At 45.9% G+C, this 25,908-nt stretch overlaps 2 protein-coding genes across 13 annotated transcripts in view; one reads left to right on the plus strand and one right to left on the minus strand.

Moving 5' to 3' along the window:
- RBKS (ribokinase) overlaps positions 1-25,139 on the minus strand; it is a 108,364-nt gene extending 83,225 nt beyond the window's left edge. Inside the window, exons 1-3 of one of the 7 annotated variants that reach the window (XM_073556324.1) lie at positions 25,005-25,045; positions 24,111-24,386; positions 12,922-12,997 (exon numbers count right to left, since the gene is read on the minus strand). In XM_073556324.1, the coding sequence (XP_073412425.1) occupies positions 12,922-12,980 (59 nt within the window). In that variant the 5' untranslated portion in view covers positions 12,981-12,997; positions 24,111-24,386; positions 25,005-25,045. The other 6 variants (XM_073556325.1, XM_073556326.1, XM_073556323.1 and 3 more) reach the window with 6 other exon arrangements.
- A 71-nt stretch (positions 25,140-25,210) lies between these two features.
- BABAM2 (BRISC and BRCA1 A complex member 2) overlaps positions 25,211-25,908 on the plus strand; it is a 142,420-nt gene continuing 141,722 nt past the window's right edge. The window contains exon 1 of one of the 6 annotated variants that reach the window (XM_073556334.1): positions 25,211-25,412. The gene's annotated coding sequence lies outside the window, so the exon portion shown is untranslated. Of the gene's footprint in view, positions 25,479-25,908 lie in introns of all 6 variants that reach the window. The other 5 variants (XM_073556332.1, XM_073556333.1, XM_073556330.1 and 2 more) reach the window with 5 other exon arrangements.

Raw genomic sequence — 25,908 nt, forward strand, 5'->3', positions numbered from 1 at the left:
TCCTATCTTTTACTATTGAAGCCGCATAGGCGGCCTCAATAGTAAAAAGTTGGTCACACTCGTCAAACACTATGTTTGACGAGTGTGACCAACCTGTCAATCAGTTCTCCAAGCGATGCTACAGATCACTTGGAAAACGCTAGCAATTCTGCAAGCTAATAACGTTTGCAAAATGCTAGTTTTTCCGCGGGAAAATCGTGGGAATTTAAAATGCGATTTTCCCGTGGAATGGAATTCGGAATTCTCGCAGTAATTTCCGCGAGAGTTCCGCTACGTGTGAACCCAGCCTAAGGGGAAGAGGAGCCAGCAAAATATATAGTGAAGGAGCGGTCAGAGAGGTAGGATGAGAACCAGGAGAGAACAGTGCCCTTGAGGGTGAAAGAGCGGAGCATACTGAGGAGGAGCTGGTGATCCACAGTGTCGAAATCAGCAGAGATCCAGGAGATCAGCAGGGAGCAGTAGATTTTGCTTTTTAGAAGATCATTAGAGACTATAGTGACGGCAGTTTCGGTAGAGTGTAGAGAGCGGAATTGTGGAGGGTCAAGAAGAGAGTGATCTGAGAGATAGCAGATTAGACAGGAGTCGACCAAACGTTCCAGGAGTTTAAAAATGAAGAGAAGATTGGAGACAGCTCTGTATTCAGCAGGAGAGAGAGAATTTCCTGTTGCATATGGTCAAGTTTTTATTTGAAATAACTGGCCAGATCGTCAGAGCGGAAGTTGTCGGGGCCTGTACGCTCTGATTGAGGAGTGAAAAGCGTCATTTAGGATTGTTGGATAGTGCGGTGAAGTAGGTTTGTTTGGAGAAGTGAAGGGAAAAATTGAAGGTTTTAAGCATAAACGTAAAATTAATAACTTTTGCCCAGATTGGGTTTTCTCCACAGACGTTCGGCACACCTGGAGCACCGCTGGAGAAAACGTGTTTGCAGCGTGTGCCAGGGTTATCGTAGTCTGTCCCGAGTTGTTCTATGTGTAGGCGGTGCAGCTTCATCCAGGGCACTTTACAATGTCTCATTATGAAGTTTCAGTGCGCTGTCAGGACACGAGAGGGAGGAGATTGGGGCCAATGATGACTGCAAATTCTTCATAAATTTCTGGGTATTAATGGCACAAATATTTCTATAAAAGTGTGTAAAGTTGGGGGGTCCTGGGTGGGGTGTAAGTTACTGCAGAATGAAAGAAAGTTGTGGTCCGAGAGCAGGAGAGGGGAGTTAGGAAAGTCATACACTCAGCAGATCGGGAGAAGATCAGGTCCAGTGTATTTCCATCTTTATGTGTAGGAGAGAGAGAGTTCATAAGCGGTGAAAGGCCGAGAGGAAATTAGAGATAAAAGGTGAGTGGCAGATGGGGAAAGGGATCATCAATAGGGACTACGAAACACTAGTGGGTTACTGATCCACCAGACAAGAGAATTATGCTTTAGTCTCAGCCTCCAGAATAGCGCTGGGGTGAATGGGCTACACGAAAAATGCAGAATTCTGCCATAAAACACTGCAGAGTGGAAACTACGGTAATTTTAGAACGTTGGATCTCAGGGAAAAGCTTTGTAAGGAAAGACCAGATTCCACCTCACGTCTCGAGAGACAATACTCCGTCATATAAAAGGTGCATTAACCTCCCCGGGGCAATAATAACAATTGGGATTGGGAAGAGATTAGACAGAGGGATGACTGCCTTCTGCCATGTAAAGTCCCATCTGCTGTGACTCGTGGCATCAGCGGAGAGACTCTGCTCCCGTGAGTGAAGGGGCGGCACATTGTGACCCCGTGCTGAACTGTCCTCATCATATCTTCCAACTTTGAGAATTTCTGTTTCCAATAAAGGGCTCAGAAATTCCCATCTGCGGACCCTATAGAGGGTGGTAGGGAGATCATAGGCAAAAAAACAGCAGAGAGACCCTCCATGTGTACGAGAACGATGTGTCCATAGTTTGAAGCCTGAGCGTGTGGATGGTCCGTGTACAGACAGTGTGCCCGACAGCTCTCGGTCTCTCTCCCCCAGCAGGAAGTCTCAGCACACTTGTCACCCGAGTCTTCAAGTGGCGTATGCAGGATGATCTCCCTTCCATTTTCTGATTCTCCATTCATTGGCCCTTGCCACAAGCATCCCATAACAATCCCAGTTGCCGACCAAGGTTTGAGTCCCAGTTGGCTCCTCGTCACTTCTGATTTTATCTCCTCGACTTCCAAGAGCTATAACCTATTTTTTTGCTTGATAGAATTGTCAGGGTTCGTTCTTTTTATCATCACCATTTTGGGGTTCAAACAACTTTCTGATAATACATTTTTTGGAAGGCAAAATGAAAATGATAAGGCAACTCGGCCAATCTGATGTTCCCAGAAAATAATAAATATTACGATGATATTTGCTCTGAGAGTGATGCCCACCGCGATAAATACAATGTTCATTTTTTAGATTTTACTTCCGTTTCGAGAAAAGGGCTGGGATAGAATTTTTTTTCTTTTCAATAGTTTTTATTTTTTACCCTTTTTTATTGCCCCCTCTATGGGACTTAAACCTGTGATCTTAATTACAAAATGCTGGAACAGTTAAAAAAAAAATATAACAAAATAAAACCCACTGGATCGCAGGTCTGAAACTCATACATTGACCTGTTGCAGCTTCTGATCAGACTGAAGCCGCTGCCATGTCACGTCGGACTTCTTAGTGGGTCTCCGAATTTAATGGTGCGCTGAACAGATACTGCACCAGCAGAGTGCAACCCCGATGTGTCGCAGCAAGGCAAAGAGCATCCGTGGGGTCAGACCCTGATGTTGGGGGGTCCGGGCTCCCAATCTCCATTTTTGGATGGGACGGAGGTCCAGGCTGTGTGGCCGCTCATGTTCCCCCCTCCATGTCTGTATGGGGCTCTGTGCGGCCGCTCATGTTCTCCCCTCCATGTCTGTATGGGGCTCTGTGCGGCCACTCATCTTCCCCCTTCCATGTCTGTATGGGGCTCTGTGTGGCCGCTCATGTTCTTCCCCTCCATGTCTGTATGGGGCTCTGTGCGGCCACTCATCTTCCCCCTTCCATGTCTGTATGGGGCTCTGTGTGGCCGCTCATGTTCTCCCCTCCATGTCTGTATGGGGCTCTGTGTGGCCGCTCATGTTCTCTCCCTCCATGTCTGTATGGGGCTCTGTGCGACCGCTCATGTTCTTCCCCTCTATGTCTGTATGGGGCTCTGTGCGGCCACTCATCTTCCCCCTTCCATGTCTGTATGGGGCTCTGTGTGGCCGCTCATGTTCTTCCCCTCCATGTCTATATGGGGCTCTGTGCGGCCGCTCATGTTCTTCCCCTCCATGTCTGTATGGGGCTCTGTGTGGCCGCTCATCTGCCCCCCTCCATGTCTGTATGGACCTTGTGCACTGGGCACAGTCATGGGGGGCAGATAAGGGTCTTCCCCAAACTGTTCCCACAAAGCTGAAGCTACAATTGTCCACAGTGTCTTGTGCTGAAGATTAAGATTTTTCTATCACTAGAGCTGAGGGTCCGAGGCCGTCCCCTGATAACAATTCCACTGCATTATCCTCCTCCACCATCTGTACAGGGGGCACAATGCAGTCAGGGGGTAACGTCCTCCTGGAGTCACCAAATCCAGACTCCTCCATCAGGCGCAGAGAGAGAAGTGCGATCCGTCACTGCACAGAACACGTCTCCTCAAGAGTCCAGTGGTGGTGGCTCTACACCACTCCATCCGACGCTCGGCATTGTGCTTGGTGATGTACAGCTGCAGGCAGCTGCTCGACCATGAAGCTCACAGTGGGGAGTGCATTGTCTGTGCGGATACCGGTGGAGGTCTGGACTCTGCAGTTATGGGATCAGCAGAGCGGTGGTGACTTTTCTGCCCTCTGCTCCTCAGCACTGGGCCCCCCGCTCTGTAACATTACGGGGTCTCCCCCACGTGGCCGAGTTGCTGCGGTTCCTTCCACTTTTCAATAATATCACAAGTGATGGGAGAAGATTGCAGAGGAAGAAATGTCATGGAAGGACTTGTTGCCCCAAGGGCTCCTACTACAGGACCGCACTGGTATCGGTGAGCTCTGAGGGCACGGCGAATGTTATATACTGGGGGCCGGAGGTTATTGATCGGAGGCATCATAACCACAATTTCAGTAAACATGCAGCAATACACAGACAGGCAGCACTGCCCTTGGTGCAGTAATTGTTCTACTCGCTGCTGCACCGCTACTGTCTTGTCAGAACAAGCCCCCTATACAATCATGGCTGAAAGTGTTGGCACCCTTGAAATTGTACCAGAAAATGAAGTATTTCTCCCAGAAAATTATTGCAATTACACATGTATTTCCTTTGTGTGTATTGGAATAACATGAAAAAAAAAGGCAAATTGGACAGAATCTCACACAACCTCCTGAAAATGGACCGGACAAAATTGTTGACACCCTCAACCTAATATTTGGTTGCACCCATTGTAATAAATAAGTGCAATCAAATCACTTCCTATAACCATCAATAAGCCTCTTACTCCTCTCAGATGGGATTTTGGACCACTGTTCTTTTGCGAATTGCTCCAGGTATCGCATATTTGAAGGTGCCTTCTCCCAACATCACTTTTGAGATTTCTCCACAGGCGACCAATGAGATTTAGATCCGGACTCATTGCTGCCACTTCAGAATTCTCCAATAGAGATGAACGGACCCGTGGAAGTTCAGGTTCGTCGAGTTCCATCGAATTTTAGTCCAAAGTTCGGTTCAGTTACCAGGAGAGTACCTGAACCCAATCAATGGAGAATATAACATAATATACGAGTACATCTCCTGCCCGGACTCCCAAACTCTAAATGGACTTCCAGGAGAAGTCTGTGTTTGGAGTTCAGCACTTTACAGTTTGGGTTCGCTCATCAGCGCTTTGTTTCCATTAATTTCTGGGCGTATCTTGAAATATGTTTGGGGTCATTGTCCTGATGGAAGACTCATGACCTAGGACACAAACCCAACTTTTTGACACTGGGCACTACAATGCAACCCTAAATACTCTGGTAATCTTCAGATTTCACAATGTCATGCACACAGCCAAGACACACAGTGCCAAAGGCAGCAAAACAGCAAGAAAACATCTCTGAACCTCCACCATATTTTACTGTGGGTAGTGTGTTATTTTCTTTGTAGGCTTCATTCAGTTTTATGTAAACAGTAGAAGGATGTGCTTTACCAAAAACTCTACCTTGGTGTCATCTGTCCACAAGACTCTTTCCCAGAAGGATTTTGGCTTACTCATTTACATTTTGGCAAACTGCAGTCTTGTTTTTTAGTTCTCTGTCAGCAGCGAGGTTTTCCTGGGTCTCCTGCCATAGCGTTTCTTTTCATTCAAATGTGGACAGATAGTTTGCATTGACAGTGATGCATACTGAATACTGAAGGAGATAGCAGAAGAAATTTTTGAACCCCTCTCCATAATCTTTGAAAATTCTTGGAGGACAGGAGAAGTGCCAGAAGACTGGAGAAGAGCAAATGTTGTTCCTATCTTCAAAAAGGGGAAGAAGGTGGACCCAGGCAACTATAGGCCGGTGAGTCTGACTTCTATACCAGGAAAGATCTTTGAACAAATTATTAAACAACATGTATGTCAATACCTGGATAAGAATGAAGTGATTAAACAGAGTCAGCATGGGTTTGTAACTAATAAGTCATGTCAGACTAACTTAATTTCCTTCTATGACGGTATCACTGATTGGGTGGATCAAGGAAATGCTGTAGATATAGTATATCTTGACTTCAGCAAAGCATTTGACAAAGTCTCTCATACAATCCTTATTGAAAAAATGACTAAGTATGGAATGGACAAGGCAACTGTTAGGTGGATTCATAAATGGCTTAGTGATCGGACCCAAAGAGTGGTCGTAAATGGCTGCACATCCAGTTGGAAGAATGTCTCAAGTGGGGTACCACAGGGCTCTGTCCTGGGCCCTGTATTGTTCAACATCTTTATCAACGATTTAGATGAAGGAATTGAGGGTAAACTGATTAAATTTGCTGATGACACAAAGCTAGGAGGGATAGCTAATACTAGAGAAGAGAGAGAGAGGATTCAAAACGATTTAAATAAACTGGAGAAGTGGGCAGCAACTAACAGAATGGTTTTTAACAGGGAGAAATGCAAAGTACTACATCTGGGCAATAAAAATGAAAAAAGCATATATAGAATGGGAGGAATAGGCCTAAGCAACAGCACATGTGAAAAAGACTTGGGTATACTAATAGATCACAGACTGAATACGAGTCAACAGTGTGATGCAGCAGCAAAAAAAGCAAATGCAATTCTAGGATGTATTAACAGAAGCATACAGTCTAGATCACGTGAAGTCATTATTTCCCTCTACTCCTCTTTGGTCAGACCTCATCTGGAATATTGTGTCCAGTTTTGGGCACCACATTTTAAAAAAGACATCAACAAACTGGAGCAAGTTCAGAAAAGAGCAACCAGAATGGTGACCGGTCTGCAAACCCTGTCTTATGAGGAAAGGTTGCAGGATTTGGGATTGTTTAGTTTGCAAAACAGAAGACTGAGAGGAGACTTAATAGCTGTCTACAAATATCTAAAGGGCTGTCACATTGTAGAAGGATCAACTTTATTCTCATTTGCACAAGGAAAGACTAGAAGCAATGGGATAAAACTGAATGGGAGGAGACACAGATTAGATATTAGAAAAAACTTTTTGACAGTTAGAGTGATCAATGAGTGGAACAGGCTGCCACGAGAAGTGGTGAGTTCTCCTTCAATGGAAGTCTTCAAACAGAGGCTGGACAGACATCTGACTGGGATGATTTCGCGAATCCTGCTTTGAGCAGGGGGTTGGACCAGATGGCCCAGGAGGTCCCTTCCAACTCTACAATTCTATGATTCTATGATCCTCAGCCTGCAGGACAGCCTGAATTTCTTTGGACCTTGATTGGGGTTGCTTATCCACCAGCCGGACAATCCTATGTTACAACATTTTATCAATTTTTCTCGGCTGTCCACGTCCAGGGAGATTAACTATGGTGCCGTGGATTGTAAACTTCTTGATTATGTTGCTCACCGTGGACAGACGAACATCAAGATCTCAGGAGATAGACTTGTAACCTTAAGATTATTGATATTTTTAAACCATTTTATTCTCAAGTCCAAGACAGTTCTCTTTTCCTCTGTTTTCAGACACACAGTGCAAAGATTGAGTCAACGTCTCCCCTTTATATCGGCTTTCAGGTGTGATTTTCATATTGCCCACACTTGTTACTTGCCATAGGTGGGTTTGAACAAGCACCACATGCTTGAAACAAAGTTGTTTACCCACAATATTGAGAAGATGTCAACAATTTCTGCCCATTTTTGAGGTTGTGTGTGAAATTATGTTCAATTTGCCTTTTTTGTCTTTTTTTTGTGTTGTTCCAATTCAAACAAAGGAACATGTGTATAACAAACATATGTAACTGCAATCATTTTCTGGGAGAAATAATTCATTTTCTGGAACAATTTCAAGGGTTACATCACTTTCAGCCAAGATTGTATATGTGGTGAGTATTAACTGAGCATTACTTGTGATATCTTGGCCCCCAATCAGGACCCCTTTCTCTCTCCGAGCTCGTATCTAGCTCATGGGCACCGTCTCCTGCTGGATGTTATCTGGTTATATGGAGCCATTCCTATCACCAGAGTGAGATCTCTCCGTGCTGCAGGCTCACATTTGACGGCTGACCTCACTGTTCCAGATCCTGTCCTGGTTTATTAAATAATGATGACATCATAGTCTGTCGCCATGGCGACCGCTGTCATAAACACGACTCCGAGTGACCTCATTCCTGCCTGGCTCTTATATAAACTAATGCACATGGTGAACGGGAAAAACACCGGCTCTGGGCTTTACTTCATCGGGAAGGAAAATGGTGAATTTAAAGTGACAGATGGAGACCGCACTGTCCCTTTGCTGCACTGGTGCAGGAAGGGATTAATCAGGGGGTATATTATATATATAAAAACACAAACACTCTTCACATCCTGAAGCTTCCGTGGCTTCTTCTATGGACTCTGAGATTTAGTTCCTTCCATACATTTTCTTTTAGATTCAGGTCCGGTGATCGGCTCGGCCATTCTATCAGCTTTATTTTATCTGAAACCATTTGAGAGTTTCCATGGCTGTGTGTTTGAGATTATTGTCTGGCTGAAATGTCCACCCTCATTTCATCTTCATCATCCTGGTAGATGGCAGCACATTTTTCTTCAGTAACCCAGTACATTTGTCCATTTATTCTTCCTTCAACGACATGAAGTTTGCCAGTGCCGTATGCTGAAAAACGGCCCAATACCATGATGTTCCCACCTTCAAACTTCACTGTAGGTATGATGTTTTTAGGCTGACATGCAGTGCCTTTTGGCCTCCAATCATGGGGTGTACTACGGCATCCAAACAGTTAAATTTTGGTCTCATCTGACAAGACTATATTCTCCCAATATTTCACAGGTTTGTTTAAATGTTGTTGAGCAAACCTTAAACGTGCTTGAACATGCTTTTTGTTCAGCAATGGAGTCTTGCATGGAGAGAGTGCATACAGGCCAGAGAGGTTGTGTGGTGAGCGTGCATACAGGCCATGGAGGTTGCGTGGTGAGAGTGCATACAGGCCATGGAGGTTGAGCGGATTACTTATTTTTTTCTTTAAAAAAAATTGTATCTGTTTATTCCCGGTCTTTCGGTAGCTCTCCACAGGTGATCCTTGGTTCTTGGACAACTCTTCTGATAATTCTTTTCACTCCTCTGTCATTCCTCTGATATCTTGCGGGATCACATGGTTCTGGCCGATTTATGGTAAAATGATGTTCTATCCACTTCTGAATTATGGCCCCAACAGTGCTCGCTGGAACCTTCAGTAGTTTAGAAATTTATCTGTAACCAATGCCATCAGTAGGTTTTACAACAATAAGGTTATGAAGGTCTTGAGACAGCTCACTGGTTTTCCCCATCATGAGATGTTTCGTATGTGGCACCATGGTCATGAGAGATCTTTTTACAGGCCATCAGTTGAACAGCTGTGATTATTTCTCACTAAGTGGCAGGATTGCTTTTTAATTACTGATAGATTTCAACCAGTGTCAGGACTTTCCAGGGTTTTTTGCTCCTCTCTTTCTTCGTGTGCTCAACACATTTTCCTCTGTGTCATTTCTCATTTTTACACATAGTTTATGGACATCTATGGTATTTTTTTGCCTGTGTGGACTGAAAGGGTTGTTACTTACATATCGTGAGAATTTCATGTCAATAGCAACTTTAGAAATTGATTTACTTAAAAAATTGGTATATTCATTTCACCCGCTGTATATTATTGTAGGCATAATCTTTTATACTCTTTTGCACCTCTATTCATACACTTTTCACCCCTCTACACCTTATCTATCCAGAAACACTACCAAAACATCCCAGGAACGCACAATTTCCATATGTCCCACCCACTTACTTGCCCGTTTAGCGGCCCAGATGGCTGCAGGGTTTGCACTTCCTTCCTATATTGCCTGCATATTCAGTGCCGCAAGGATGAACATGTGCTTTACGACAGTGGCATTAAACGCTTACCGACAGATCCATTCTCTGGCTTTGTGATTTCCCCCCCCGAATTTCTTCCAAGAGACAAAACTTTTATTTTTCAGTTCACACAAACATACGAGGTCTTGTAATTTGCGGATCGAGTTGGAAGTTTTCAATGACTATTAATTTTACCATTGAATGTACTGGAAAGATGGGAATAAGATTCCAAATATGTTGAAGTTGTGTAGAAAAAATAGAAAAAACAATCAACCCACGATTCCACCATATTTTACGGGGTTTTCTTTGTACAGGGTTCATTGCTTGGTAAAAATGAACCGATAACAAGATTCTAATTATATATATATATATATATATATATATATATATATATATATATATATATATATATATATACAGTGAAGTGAAGAAGTATTTGATCCCTTGCTGATTTTGTAAGTTTCCCCACATGTACAGTCTATAATTTTAAGGGTAGGTTAATTTTAGCATTGAGAGATAGAATATCAAAAATAAAATCCAGAAAATCACTTTGTATAAATTATATAAATGTATTTGCAATTTGCAGTGAGAAATAAGTATTTGATCCCTCTGGCACACAAGACTTAATACTTGGTGGCAAAAACCTTGTTGGCAAGCACAGCAGTCAGTCAGATGCCTTTTGTAGCTGATGATGTCATGTCAGGAGGAATTTTGGTCCAGTGGAGGTCAAGAGAAGGTCTGGAATACCAAGCAAAATTTCAGTGAGAGCTGCTTGTATTATTTCTAGAGGCTAATCCGAGCTTGACAGAAAAAAAAACCTTCAGAAAGATTGAGTAGATTCTGGAGTTGTGGCACATTATTTTACTGTTCACAGACACCTGCACAAATAAGCCTTCATGGAAGAATCATTAGAAGAAAACCTCTCCTGCCTCCTCACCATAAAATTCAGCGTCAGAGGCATGCAAAAGAACATCTAAACAAGCCTGAGGCATTTTGGAAACAATTCCTGTGGACTGATGAGGTTAAAATAGAAATCGTTGGCCACAATGATCAAAAGGTATGTGTGGAGAAAAAAGGCACAGAATTTCAGGAAAAGAATATCTCGCTAACCATTAGGCAAGGGGGTGAATCAATGATGCTTTGGGGTTGTGCTGCAGCCAATGGCACGGGGAACATTTCAGGGGAAGAAGAAAGGATGGATTCAATGAAATTTCAACAAATTCTTGATAAAAACATAACACCATCTGTAAGAAAGCTGAGGGTGAAAAAAGAAACAGGATGGCGTCTACAAATGGATAATGATCCTAAACAGACAAAACAAACTCACAATCGACGACCTAAAAAGGCGCGAGCTGAAGGTTTTACAATGGCCCTCACAGTCCCATGATGTGAACATCACTGAAATTAGACCTCAAAATAGCAGAGGATGCAAGACGACCAGGAATCTCACAGGACTGGAGGAATTCTCCAAGGAAGAACAGATGAGAATCCCTCAAACAAGAACTGAAAGACTCTTGTCTGGCTACAAAAAGCATTTACAATCTATGATCCTTGCAAAAGGGGACACTAGTAGGTGCTAACCATGCAAGATGCCAAAACTTTTACATCGCTCCATTTTCCTTTTTATAATTTTTAAAAAGTATAAGATGAGTGTGAGGGACGAGGGAGACTCCATTTTGGATTTATTAATTCATGCCCCACAGATTATCCAGAGATCGCCCTTCACAGCAGAGTTGTGGCCCCCACCCTTGGGATAAGTTCACATTCTAAAAAAGAACAGAACTTTGCCATATGGCCAGAGAATTAGAGGCCACGTGTTAATGAAGACGATGAGGAGCAGAGCTGAGAACCCCTGCTGTCTTTTGTGCAAGCCGGCCAACTTCAATTAGCTATCAATGTAAGCTCCAGACCGATCGTCACCGACACATAGAGATGAATTATGAGAGTACTGTGCATCTCATGGTTAAAGGGCCAGTCACACTAAGCGAGATCGCTAGCGATATCGCTAAAGCGTCACCGATTTTGTGACGCAGCAGCGATATCGCTATGTGTGATACTTACCTCCGACCGGCTCCCCCGCTGGCTATCACTGATTGCGCGAGAACGTCCTGGGCTGTTTCTCGTTGGCCGCTTACTGCTGGCGCCGACGAGCGACGCATGGACTTGGGCGGAACACGTCTTCACCGCCGCGTCTGACAGGTAAGTAACGACCGCCGACCGCTGCTATGTCGCTGGTGAGATCCGCCTGTGTGGCAGCTCACTAGCGACCACTTAGCGATGCACCAGCGATCCTGACCGGGTCATATCGTTGTCGGGATCGCTGGTGCATCGCTAAATGTGACGGTACCCTTAGTCCAATATACCACCAGAACCCTGGGAGCCCTCCGCACACACCCCCGTGTCTCATCTTTGTCTAGCTGTCCCGGATACCGAACTATCAAGACTGGCTCTCCAGAACCACTTAGCCGACCCAAGTTTGGACTCTCCATATCTGTCCAGCCCCAACAAACCCCTGAGACGTCAGACGTCCTGTCTGGACCTCCCCCTAGGAAGGTATGACCCATCCTAGATATTGGGAATTATTTCACCTAGGAAGTCAAGAGAGGAGATTTCTGTCCTACCCAGAAGGGCGGTGGTGAATATGGGAGGGGGTGCGCTATGGGTTAAAAGCTAGCTACACACCTTTAGTCTTTATCATTGTTCTGCCAAGGGAGCCGCGTCACGTCGCGTCATGCGTGGAGACGGACCAGAAACTAAGAAAGTACCTGAGGACTCAAGCGCTTCCCTGGGGCCCACATGCTATAAGAAACACTTGACACATCCAGCCAATTTTTTTCCCCAATCTGTACACTAATTTTTATCTGTACTTCTGGCTGTAACATCTATATATTTGTAGTATCTAGTGCGTCTTTTGGCAATTAAAATATCAATTAATTTTGGGCTGCTCTTTCATCTTGAAATCTGATTTCCCATGTCCGTGAGTCCGGCTAGTAGTTATACGCTACCTGGGGTTGGTTTCTGACCCGATATAAGCTTGATAACGGACCGGGCTTATATCAAACGAGAAACTGGTGGCAGCAAACCGTTCTCGTGTTATTGGGGGATCCTGGCAGTGACGGACCGGAGGTTTATGTACTGTATATAGTCCTGGCCTCGGACTGGTGATATATATACCGCCTCACTGCTGAGTGCCCCGATAACCAGTACGTGACAGGGCAGCCTCTCCGGCGACTACTTATCCTAGGTGTAGTTCCCTGATCGACCTACGGGGGGCGCCAGAGAGCTGTGACCGAGTAAGCTCCGTCACAGATAGGAGACGGCGGGGGGATATCCGTATCGCCCTGGTCCTCTCGTGTTTCCTTACAGCTTTCACCAAGTAGCGCAGACTGGAGCATGCACGTATGGACACTCACCTGACGAGGTCGGTCATGCAGGATCCCACCACGACCACCTGTGGACGATCCAGATCCATTATGACAACAGCAGGAGCTGGTGGAGGAAAAAGAAGAATAATCAGCGCGTGTCCGGACGTCCGGGGCGAAGGTCACAGCAGAACTTTCACCACCCGCAGCCTCGGCTTGAGATGTGCTGAATGAGGGCATTTTCACAATGGACAATAACACTTCCACATGTGTACAATATGCCATGCTGCTGGAAAAAGAAGTTAGCTACTTCCCCGATGTCAGATGTGAACTACAAGTCCCAGCAATCCTGCTGATCCATTTTATCAGTAACTTTAAAGTGGGGGCGATTCAGATGTGTAAATTTCTACTATACAGGTAGAGATCCAAGCAAACATCCAAAAGATGGAAGTGCCAGACTGCCAGGAAGTGTTGTGAGAGGAACAAGAGGTTAATCCTGCAGAAAAAAAAGTAGACTCTCCATGAGAGCTTATAGGAGAACAGCAATGCAACAGCCGGAGGGGTCCTGGCTGTCATTAAAGCCCAGACTGGAGAAGAGGAGCGGGAGCAACCTGTAAAGAGCCTCCCCGGATAGGTCTACTACTAATACCCAGTGCCTCTGATGGCAGCATTTAGGCAGTCCCCCACCGCTGCCCGCCTTCCTAGGATTTCTCTGGTCACGTCCTTTATGCTGGAGGGAAGTGGTCACATTATCCCCCACTGCCCCTATTTAATGGACCTTTCCGAGATCAGAACATTGAGGATTTACGAAAAACACTTTAGAAAAAGCAGCATGGAAAACAAAGTATATTAGCACTGTGCAGGTGGTCTTTAAATCCAGCACTGGAGGGAGATAAAACACTTTCAAAAAAGCAGAACTAGGGAGGACATTATACAGAATTGCTGAGCAGTGTAGCTGTGAAACCAGCTCTAAGGTGTTATAAAACAGGTGCTTGAATCCGCAGTTACATCTGCCTGTGTCTGCATGATGAACTCCACCACAGAATATAATAGCAGTTTTGCTCATTAGAAGATGGATTTCAGGTAGTTTTACAAAGGATGAAGAGTTCAGGAAGCAGAGGAGGAAGAGAAATGGGTCATAAGTGGAGAAAGTAGCAGATTTATCAGATAAGATACACCAAAGTTTCTTATATTCACCTGACATTGATACATGGGAAAAATTAAATGAAACAAGTGACCATTTAAGTTTTCTTCAAACTGCAGCAGCGTTTCAGAGTAAGCCTGGAGTCACACTTAACATATAAAAATACGGACTGTATTGTACGGTCGTAATACGCAGAAATGGTCCCTGAGTAGTGCTCCGTATGTCATTCGTTGTCAGGGTGTGGCCGCGTATTTTTCTTATGTAAGCATCCGTATGTGATCCGTATAGAGTTTTTCTCGCACAACCTTGAAAAATGGACAATCTGCCCATTTTGGTGCTCTGCTTGTGTTGGAGTATTGGTGGTTGGTTGCAAACATGTCAGACACACTTCAGTTCACCCCAACTGACCGTGTTCTGTACATCTGGGTTTTGCCCCGACGATGTGGCCAGCCATACCCACTGATTGTGGATCCATCCCCATGTGAGACAACGCCTCACTAAAGGCCATTTTCTCAGGCTTTATGCAGCTCTGACATCCCGACAAGTTTCTCCTCTATTGTCGGATGACCGTTTCTACCTTTGATGTTTTGTTGGAGACAGTGCGCCCAGGGATCACCTTCCAGGACACCTGGAGGCGCAAGTGTATCTCTGCGGAGGAGCGCCTTCTCCTTACGTTACGGCAGGGGTCTCAAACTCCATTTACCCGGGGGCCGCTGGAGCTAGAATCTGGGTGAGGCTGGGCCGCAGCAGGTTTTCCACAAGAAAATCTCTTACGAAAACATTCCAATGTTATCAAATGTCTTTACTTTTTATCTTGTGTTAAAAAATAAAAATAAATTAACAAAATCATAAGAGAAAAATCAATCAGTAATAAATAAAATGAAAATGATAATAATACGGCAGATATAGAAGACTGAAGAAACCACATAGTTGCTGACGAGAGAAATGTCATTATTATTATTCAGATGTCTGTATTAACAGTTCTTTAACATGTAACTTTCTGAACATGAATGGAACTTTGGACATAAGCTGTTTTGAGCATGGCTTCTCCTGCCTCCTTCTTGCTTCTAGAGATCTGGCAGCGCTGACTCTCGCAGAGCCGAGCCACATTTGGCTAAAGGGAGGAAGCAGCTGAGACCCTCAGTAGGGCTGGAAGATGCTCATCAGGAAGTCTGGACCTGTACTTGGACTTATTGAAGTTCAAGGTAGAGAAGAGCTTTTCGCACAAGTATGTGCTCTCAAAGAAAGAGACACATGGTCCGCTTGAACATTCGGGAAAGCTCAGGGAAGCTGGGGGCAATTCTCTCAAAAATTGCCCGAGCTTGTCTGCTTTTCCACTCACCTCCCTGAACTTGGCTTTGAGCTCAGAGTTGCACTGCAGGTCAATGAGCTCCATCTGAAGCACAGGAGGGGCATCTTGCACATCAAAGGAGAAGGGGTCCGCAAAAATGTGAAATGTGGCTCTGTGCGTCTTGAAGTCTGCAAATCTGTGATCAAATTCCTCCTATAGCTTCAAAATGACATCCGTATACTCCTCACCACTGAATGGCGCGCCTGAGTGCCCTGCATGATGGGAAATGGCCAAGGTTTGTCTGAGAAAGCTGGGCTTTCCATAAGTTTTGTGGAGAATGCTCTCAGGTTGTCATAGGCAGCACTGACCAGTTGCCCCTGGCCTTATAACTTCTTGTTCAGTACATTAAGCTCATGCGTGATATCAACAAAAAAAACCAAGTCCATGAGCCATTCTGGATCACTTGGCACAGGACCAGCAGCCTCATCTTTCTCCATGAAGGCTTTCACTTCTGATCTCAACTCAAAAAATCTCTTCAACATGTTTCCCCTGCTGAGCCGACGCACCTCGGTGAAGCAGAGCACATCCCCATATTCTGACTCCATTTCCTCTAAAAAAGCACGAAACCTTCTGTGGTTTGAGCCCCTGGATCTGATCTGGTTGATGCATTTCACAACAAAACATCACATTGTCAGACTTCAGGCGTTTGCTGCAGTGGGCCTGCTGAAGGATGATGCCGAGCAATCACCTCCTCCACACCTTGCTCTCCCAGTTTTTTTTTTTACCAAGTGCCACCAGTCCATTTTCCATCCCTGTCATTGATGGCGCTCCATCAGTTGTTATTCCAACAAACCTCCTCCAAGGTAAGCCGGCATTCTCAATGGCATCACACAGCTGGTGAAATATCTCCTGAGCGGTGGTCTGGCCATGCATGGGAATCACTGTGAGCAACTCCTCTATGACTTCACAATGGTCACCAACACCACGGACATAGATTGCGAGCTGGGCCGTGTCGGTGAGGTCTGTGGTCTCATCAAGAGCGGCTGAGTAGACACGGAAACATTCCGCTTCCTCACACAGTTGATCATAAATGTCACTGGACAGGTCAGACATGCGCTCTGCTGCGGTGTTGGCAGAAAGGCTGATGTTGCTAACCTGAGCTTTCTTTTCTGGACAGACACAGCTCACAGCCTGTAATTCGCACTTTTTTACAAATTCACCTTCTTTGAATGGCTTTCCTGCTTTAGCAATCATCTCACTAACCCCGTCGCTGGCTTCCACTGCTGCAGCATTCTCTTTGGTTGCTTTCTTAAAGAAATCTTGTTGCCTCAGTAGATCTCTTTTAGGATTAGCAGCCCGGCTGGCTCTTTCTTCTCCCTGGTGTTTTGCAGACTCCTCAGCATGGCTAGTTATGTAATGACGTTTCACATTGTATTCTTTGTGCACTGCAACCTTCTCTGCACATAAGACTCGTCGGATGCCCCTGGGCTCAACAGAGAAACATTGCACTTCCCACTTTTCCTGAAATTGTCTGCGCTCATCAACAACCTTTCTCTTCACTGCAGGCTTTGAAAAAGACATGTTTGGGGCTGTGTAGTCGATAATTCCACTTGGTGTCACTGTTTCAGTGTTAGCCAATGCGTATTTTCCGCTTTTTTTTTCTGTCCCGCTGAGCAGCAATTTCCGCGGCCGCCTCCGCTTCTGAGCCCGGGGTAATGGCGCAAGTTCGCACTAAGGCCGGCTGATGCCTCCTAGAGCAATATACCGCCCCGCCCCACCGCTCATTCTGAACCCGGCGCACCCGAGTCTGTCGTGCGGGCCGGTCCCTGCTCGGCTGCTCCTGCTGCATGTGTTGTGAGTGTGACTCATACGCCTTGCCTGCTGACAGCTGGCTGCTGTGGCTGTCTAGCCATCATCATACTCACCTCCTTCTGCTGCAGTTCCGATGGTCCAGCGCCGACATCTTCTTCCTGTATGAGCGTGTGGTCACACGTCACATGGTACCGCTCATTAAGCTCATGAATATGGGCGCCACGCCTATGAGAGTGGAGTGGCGTCCATATTCATGACCTTAATGAGCGGTACTACGTGTGACTGGGATTTCACATGCGAGACTCGGCCGTGTTTCTCACATGTGTGATCCCGGCCGAGGTGAGTGCCCATGAGGTGAGGGCCGCAAACTATTGTCCCGAGGGACCATGAGCTGAGGGCTGCAAACTATTGTCCCGAGGGCCGCAGTTGGCCCGCGGGCTGTGAGTTTGAGACCCCTGCGTTACGGTATGTATTCCTCAGCTACAGAATGTATGTAGATGATTCGTTTGCTATATAATTATCTTACTCAGTGACCCCTTTATGGCTGAGTGACCTTCTTAATATATCCAAAATCTATGCTCTAAGTAAGAATACTATGATGTTTTATTCCACATTACATAGCCGTGTGTATATGTATTGTTCGCCTAGATTCTTACCCACTGTTCTGATGATCTATATGTAATGTGTGCATCCTTTAGCATGTAGTAATGTATATTTTGTCTACATTTGTTTAATTGTAGGTTCCTCACAACTGGTCTTTCTTATGTCGCACTCCATCTGGAGTTTTTGATTAGGAGATCGACCATATCTGGCATAGTCCGGGATACATGTTCTCAAATCTGGACCAGACTTCATCCACTGGTCATGCTAGAACCCAAGATGGGAGCCTGGTTGAGGATTGCCAGGGGATTTGAGTTGCACTGCCAATTCCCCAATTGTATTGGAGCCCTAGATGGGAAGCACATCCGGGTGTGTAAGCCACCGAACTCAGGTTCCCAATTCTATAATTATAAACAATATTTTTCTGTAGTTTTGTTGACTCTGGTTGATAGTAACTACAGGTTTATAATTGTAGACATTGGGGCTTATGTTAGAACTGGAGACTCTCGAGTCTTCAATTCTTCCATTATGGGTGGGCAGCTGCGCAATAACCAGTTGGACCTACCACCACGTCAGCTTCCAGGCTCCAATCAAGAAGCGGTGCGTCATGTCCTAGTGGGGGATGAAACATTCCAATTGACCAGGCATGTAATGAAACCATACCCGCGCAGAAACCTTGACCACCGGCGCAGGATATTTAACTTGCGCCTATCACATGCTCGACGACTGGTGGAGTGCACCTTCGGCATGCTTTGTGCCAAATGGCGTGTCCTCCAGTCTGCCATTCAGCTGAGTGAAGCCAACGTCAATGAGGTCATCAAAGCTTGTGTGGTCCTCCATAACTTCACTAGACTGCATGATTGCTCCTCATCTGATGTATCTGAAGGTGTGGTGGACAATGGAGATAGGCCTAGGCCACATGTGCTCCCTTTACGTCGTCCTCTCTCAGGAATCAAAGTCCGTGATGTGTTCACCCAGTATTTTGTTTCACCTCAGGGTGCTCCTACCTGGCAAGATCAGGCTGTATCTATGTTGTGATGTTCTTATGTGTCTATATAATTTTTTTTTGGTCCATTTAATATAGTTTGTGTGTTCAGTTACTTTGGCTTAAAGATGTGTTACTTATTCCATTTCTTAACATAATGAAAGAAGAGTCCAAACGTTGCATTTTCAACTTCTTTATAAATGCAAAAGGTAACTTATGATAGTGGTTACCATATTATTTTCCTATGGCATATATTGCCCTTAAAATGTGGGCATTTATGTAGTAAACATTATTTGGACAACCAAATATATAACCAAAAAAGAATATTTGCTAACAAATAAGACAATTTTTCTTTTATAATTGCTGGTATGTTGGCGGAGGTGAGGGCGGGAGGCCTTCATCTCTTTGTTGGGAGTTGGGGTGCCCAGCTTGACCATCACCCTGTTGGGGTGGATAATCTTGGCACTGTAGTAATATGTAGCCAGGGTCATGTTGCTGGGCGCCGAAGTGGCCATATGGAAAATGGAGATTATACTCCTGTGGCTGATTTGTAGGGCCGTCCATCATACCTCCCAATATGACCATGTCGAGCAAATCCAGGTTGGGGCCAGCCTCCAACACCAGGTCTCTACAAATGGCGATATTGGGCAGGTTGGTTATAGGCCGCAATTTGGGCCTGTTGTGGCCAAGGTTGGTTTTGGGGGGGAATGGGATGAGGCGTAGGCGCACGTGCAGGAGGAGCTTCAGATCCTAACTGAGCAGGCACATCTGGGTGTTGGGTAAGGCGGAGACGGTTACGGGTTGAGAGCTGCCACCTATCGAGAAACTCAAACACCTCATATGGGGTATTGGGGTGTGTGCATGCATCAATTAGGACCTAAATGGATCCTCGCACACGTAGCCTCACCTCACAGGGTAGGGGACGGAGGTACCGGGCCAGGCTTCGGGAATATGCCTCTTCACCCTCATCCAGGGCAGTCCTGGACAGGTAATTGAGGACACCTGTGTCTACATGCCTCCGGGTATCAGAGGCAGTGTTGTCTCTTCTACATCTCCCACGCCGGGATATGGCAGCAGGATGGGGGGAGCCATCCAGAGGTACAGCAGGGCTGCTGCTGTTGCCTGGTTTCTCAAGGCTGCCGCTGTGTCGGGTCCTGGTAAAGGAACTGATGGAGGTCCTGGTGCTGGTGGAGCTTGGGGGTTGCAGCTGGAAGGCTCAGAAAATGGGCCAGCCACCTCTTCACCTCCCCCGACCGGGTCTATAATGGCCTCAGAATCCGACCCTGTCTCCCTCTCTGTGAGGCTGGACTGAGTTCTGTTTGGAAATGTAATAAAAAAAAAAAAAATTTGACCCTAAATAGCATATGTGTAATGTGGTGTGCTGTCTGTACCTACGGTCTGAGATCCATAATTGGTGCCAAAAATGCCAGGCGACCGAAATACATATATTTCCTCGTGGTCGGTGCTGCTGCCCCACTCCTGGCCCTCTGCTGTCTTTCCCGCCGGTACTGGTCGCGGATGCTGCGCCAGCGTCTCATCACATCCTCAACTGCAATGTGAACGAAATATGTAAATTAACCTTGGGGAAATGTGACAAGCAACTTAAAAAAAAAATCATGTGGCCTAGTAGGGTGCGCTTTTTTCCTATAATTTACGATTACAAACAATGCTAACTACATACACAGTATAGGATTTTAGGGGCTACTTAGAAAAATGCTTAGTTATGGCCTTTAAGATTGGTTAAAAAAGCGCTAACTTACTCATTTGTTGCTGCTCATCACGTGGCTGTTCACCAAAATCTGTAAAAATCTGCCCACAGGTGCGCCTCCATGCTGCCTCTTTTCTGGCCCGGTCTGAATAATGGGCATCACGTTGGTCCCAAATTTCTGGCCTTTCCTGCACCAACACAATCAACATCTCCACATTGGTGTGTGGTGGAGACATGCTGCTGGACTCCGTGGAGGCGTTCTTCCGGGATGTCTGGAGCGCTTTTTGAGCTAATCAGCATGTCTAAGCTTCCTGATGATGGATTGGCCCATTTTTTGTCACCTGGAGAAGTCTTGCGTATTTCTTGCAAGTCACACGTGTGGTCCGTGTGTAATGCGTTGTTCTTGCGCACCCATAGACATGAATTGGCGCATGCTGCGATTATCTCGGCCCGTAAAATACGGCCGAGAAATATACGCCTGTTGGGAGCTGACCCATAGAGAATCATTGGTCGGTGTGCAATGCGTGGGTTTTACGCCTCTCACTTGTCTGTATTTCTCTCTAGTGTGATGACGGCCTAAGGCCATGTTCACACGTCGCGTTTTTTCCCGTGAAAATCGCAGCATTTTACGGTTTCAACAAAGTGAGACATTTCTGAAATCCCAAGCTCATGTTGCTTATTTTTTTCCTTGCAGTTTTGAATCAGTTTCATCTCTGCAGAATCAATTCTTAGTGTTTTTCACTCATTTTAACGAATGAGAAAAAAAAGCATTAAACAAGCTGCAGAGACGCAGATTTCTTTTTATGCAGCGTTTCTTTCCTACCCAAAAACACACTTTTGATGCAAAAATGTTTGCAAATAGTTAACATGTGCACAAACCCTAAAACTTGCAGCAATAATGTACATCTAAGGCTACTGTCACACTAGCATCGTGTGACGTACGTCGCAATGCGCCGTTTTGGAGAAAAAACGCATCCTGAAAAGTTGCCTGCAGGATGCGTTTTTTCTCCATAGACTTGCATTAGCGACGCATTGCGACGTATGGCCACACGTTGCATCCATCGTGCGACGGATGTGTCGTGTTTTGGCGGCCGCAACGCACCAAAAAACGTTACATGTAACCTTTTTTTTTTGCGTTGTCTGCCATTTTCGACCGCGCATGCGCGGCCGAAACTCCGCCCCCTCCTCCCTGGACATTACAATGGGGCAGCGGATGCGTTGAAAAACTGCATCCGCTGCCCCCGTTGTGCAAATCTTTCACAACGTGCGTCGGTACGTCGGCCCGACGCATTGCGACGGGCCCGTACCGACGCTAGTGTGAAAGTAGCCTAAGATATTTGCATTGTAGGAGGTTTTCTCACCATGAGATACTTTGCAATAATGCAGCCGGTCTTCCAATCTTCCATTTTACTTTGAAGGCTGATCAATTATCAGCTTTGACTATTTCTTAGGACAGGTCATCAATGTCTGATCGGCCGCGGTCCGACACCCAGTAGCCCACCGATCAGTTATTGGTGTCTGTGGCTGGCCAGAAATACTCAGTTGCCTAACTCCTCCGTCTACTTGTAGTGGCTGTGGCAGGGAACCACACATATGCTATCAATACAAGGCGGATGCATTTTGGTGAGTACTTCCTTCCGGCAGCCGCCTACACCGATAACATCTGATCGGTGGGTGTCGGATCCCAGCCGATCAGACATTGATGACCAGTCCTAAGAATAGTAAAAGTTAATAATTGGTCTGCACTGAATAAAATGGAGGTGGTGGAGGAGTGGGTTGTAGTCCCAGTATATAGAAAGGAGTAATCACTGCACTCTCAAAGTTGATATATTCCACACACCTTATTGATTGACCAAAGGAGCCTGAACACACTGAAAACAGATGAGCGACAAAATAAAGACGACGCCTTATTATTCCATTAGTCCCTATGTTAACAATCACTTCTATTTAACCATAGGGTCTCAATTACTTTATCTTCATATAAGGAGACACTATCTACGTATATTATACATTTTATTTTAGCTACACTGCGACCTTGTGATGAAGACCCGGGAGCGGTCGGAATGTCTTTATTTTGTCGCTGATCGGTTTTCAGCTGGTTCATGCGTCTTTGATGCGTCTCAGTCAATAAAGTATCTTGAATAGATCGAGGTTGAGAGTGTGGAGGATATTCCTTCCTTCTCTCCTAAGAATAGGTCAATGTGAAAGTAGTGGACAACCTCTTCAATCAGCAGGACTCAGCTGTGGGGATCACATGCACCAAGAAGGGATTGTTATTTTACTGTATACCGCCATGTTAGGCGTCGGATTCCTGCAGCTACACAACAGGAATCCAGAGCCTCATATGCTGCTCTGCAGCAAGTCATTCCTGAGGCTAAGTTCCTCTGCAGCTCCACTGAGCATGCTCACGAGACGATCTCCCATTGGAGGTCGGGAGTCACGTGCTCAGGTCCTTCTTCAGATCTGATTGGTCCATCTCAGAGATCTTGAAGGTCCCGGCAGCGCACGGCTATAAAAGGCCCGCATGGCCGCTCGGCCATGCGCTAGTATAGACTCTTCTTGCTAGATGTGTGAATGGTGATGGATGGATGATTCTGGTGACTGACTTATTAAGATTCCCCTCCCTCTGATATTACGCATGTGGATAGGCAACTATAGAGTCAACGCCAGTCAGTGGCAAACCTTAGGCCACTGTGCACACCGCACCTCTACACTAGCGTCCGGTGGTGTTACGTCTCTCACGGCACTATCGCATAGCGGCTGTGTCTGCCGCCGCGCTGCATTCAGCAGCACTTACTGGTGTCCGCAGTAGCGACACCGCACGCACGGTAGGTCTAGACGGACACTGTCCCGTCTTGGACCCGGTCCTGTGACCTGATACCGTGCGTGCAATTTCACCGAGACCTGTGAGTCTAACAGACTCGGTGTTTGTTTGTTACAGCGCCTCTGTGAGCTAATAGAGTCCGCTCAGCGCACATCGGGTGATGTTGAACCCGTGCGCATTATACCGCCATATAGCGCATCTGCCATTGTCTAGCAGCGGTTTTAACACCTACTGCATGGTGGACCCCGAGCGGCCAACGCACTTTATTATTTATTTAGTGCGTTCCTCCGTTCTTAACACCGCCATAGTGGAATAAGGGAAGGTTCATGTAAAGGGGCGGCTCAGGAATTCAACACCCTTAGGCTCTGTCATCCATGCCTGATCGGTGGGGGTCCGACACCCGACATCAGTTCCTGGTTTCAGCTGGAGCTGCACAGATCCCTCTGATGTGAGGTCTGCAGGCAAAAGAGGAAGATTATACCTAAAAATAAAACATTTTCTATCCGCACAACTGTAAAACGTCTAAATAAAAACAAAGCTGAATAAAGGGACGGTAAATGCTGTAAAGAAAAAAATAAAATCCCTGAAATTACACTTACCTTTATTTACCGCACACACATACAGCTCTGGCAAAAATTAACCCACTGCTGCAAAATGTTCAGTTTCTCTGATTTTTCTCTTTATATTTTGGAGTAAAATGTACATTGTTCTTTTATTCTATAAACTACTGACAACATGTCTCCGAATTTCCAAGCACTAAATTTTGTATTTTCAGAAATTGAGAAATGGTCAAAATAACAAAAAAATTGCAGACCTCAAATAATGCTAAGAAAGCAAGATCATGATCATTTAGACACAACAATACTCATGTTTTACCTCAGGAAGAGTTCAGAGATCAGTATTCTGTGGAATCCCCATGATTGTTAATCCCGGGTTTCCTGAGTCTTGGCTGCTTTCCTCCAGTCTCTCACACTGCTTCTGGGTGACCTTATGCCGCTCCTGGTACAGAAATGTCAGCAGTTCTTCTTTGTCTGATGGCTTGTGACTCTCCATCTTCCTCCTGATTACATTCTGGAGGTTTTCAGTGGGGTTCAGGTCTGGAGATTGGGCGGCCATGACAGGGATTTGATGGTCTCTTCATTTTTGCCAGAGCTGTGTATATATACACCCCAAATCCAGTGAAAGAAACAAACAGAAAAGTTACGGATCAGAACAAAGCGACAAAAAGCAGAAGTTTTCTTCCAGAGATTGACACGTTTCTCTACCCGTAATGATAAGGAGACGCCGCTCCCGGCCCGGCACCGCCAGGATCCCAGCTCAGTTTTACCGCACAGCAAACGCCATGAAGACCACGAGCAGCGGCAGGGAGGCCAAGGTTGTTGTTTTTTGTTCACATTTTACTCCTGCTCGGATTTTTTTAATGTTTCAGATTATTGAACAGTAAAGTAAAAGGGTTTGTGGTGAAGGACAAGTCATCCCAACAACCGCGGAGAAGCGACAGATCCTGGCTCCAAGACGATGGAGGGAGAAACACAACAGAACTCTGCACCCTGGAGGGGTAACATGGCCTCCATTCACTGACAGGGGACAGAGATCCTGAATGTGCAAACTGACAGGAAGTAACGGAGCCGCACACAGACACAGTGTGAACACCGCCCACAGACAATCACCGAGCAGCTATAACCCCCAGCAGGCTGTCTCCTGGGACTCGCACTGTCTCCGCACTCTCCACCTGCAGCCCGCTCCCCTCACCACACACGCAGCACTTACTCCAGTGTCCCGAGCTGCCGCTGATAGATGGCTCCGAGAAGTTCGACAACGCCACGTGACAAGTTTCCGACCAATTGGATCACAAGGCTGAAGTCACGTGACATGCAAACGCGGAAATACAACAAACTGTCTGCCTCCATAGCAACGCAGTGTGACCTCTGAGGGCTGCCCGCATAATGCCTGAGGGGAAAAAATACAGCGTGTCTGGCTGTACAGCGCCTGCGTGTAATCTGCCCAGCCGCAATATTGCTTCAGAATGAATCATAATGTGAGAGATATTCATAGGATAGTAAGAGAGCCAGCAACAATAATTACACGGTACAGGCATTAACAAGGGCAGATCAGCGTGGGGACCTGACAATTAAACCCCTCGGAGTTTCCTGCTGGATGGACGCGGCGTCTCCTGGGGTGAGTGAGTGACTGGGGAGGGAACTACCGGAGACCGCTGTGTACACGGGGCTGAGGCTGACCAGGGTAACACGTCATAACTGCCAGAAGCAGAATAGTGAGCGCAGCTCTGGAGTATAATACAGGATGTAACTCTGGATCAGTAATGTATGTACACAGTGACTGCACCAGCAGAATAGTGAGTGCAGCTCTGGAGTATAATACAGGATGTAACTCAGGATCAGTAATGTAATGTATGTACACAGTGACTGCACCAGCAGAATAGTGAGTGCAGCTCTGGGGTATATTACAGGATGTAACTCAGGATCAGTAATGTAATGTATGTACACAGTGACTGCACCAGCAGAATAGTGAGTGCAGCTCTGGAGTATAATACAGGATGTAACTCAGGATCAGTAATGCAATGTATGTACACAGTGACTGCTCCAGCAGAATAGTGAGTGCAGCTCTGGGGTATAATACAGGATGTAACTCAGGATCAGTAATGTAATGTATG

This window comes from Dendrobates tinctorius, unplaced genomic scaffold, assembly GCF_039654945.1.
Source record: "Dendrobates tinctorius isolate UK_male_01 unplaced genomic scaffold, ASM3965494v1 ptg000232l, whole genome shotgun sequence".
Lineage (NCBI taxonomy): Eukaryota > Metazoa > Chordata > Amphibia > Anura > Dendrobatidae > Dendrobates > Dendrobates tinctorius.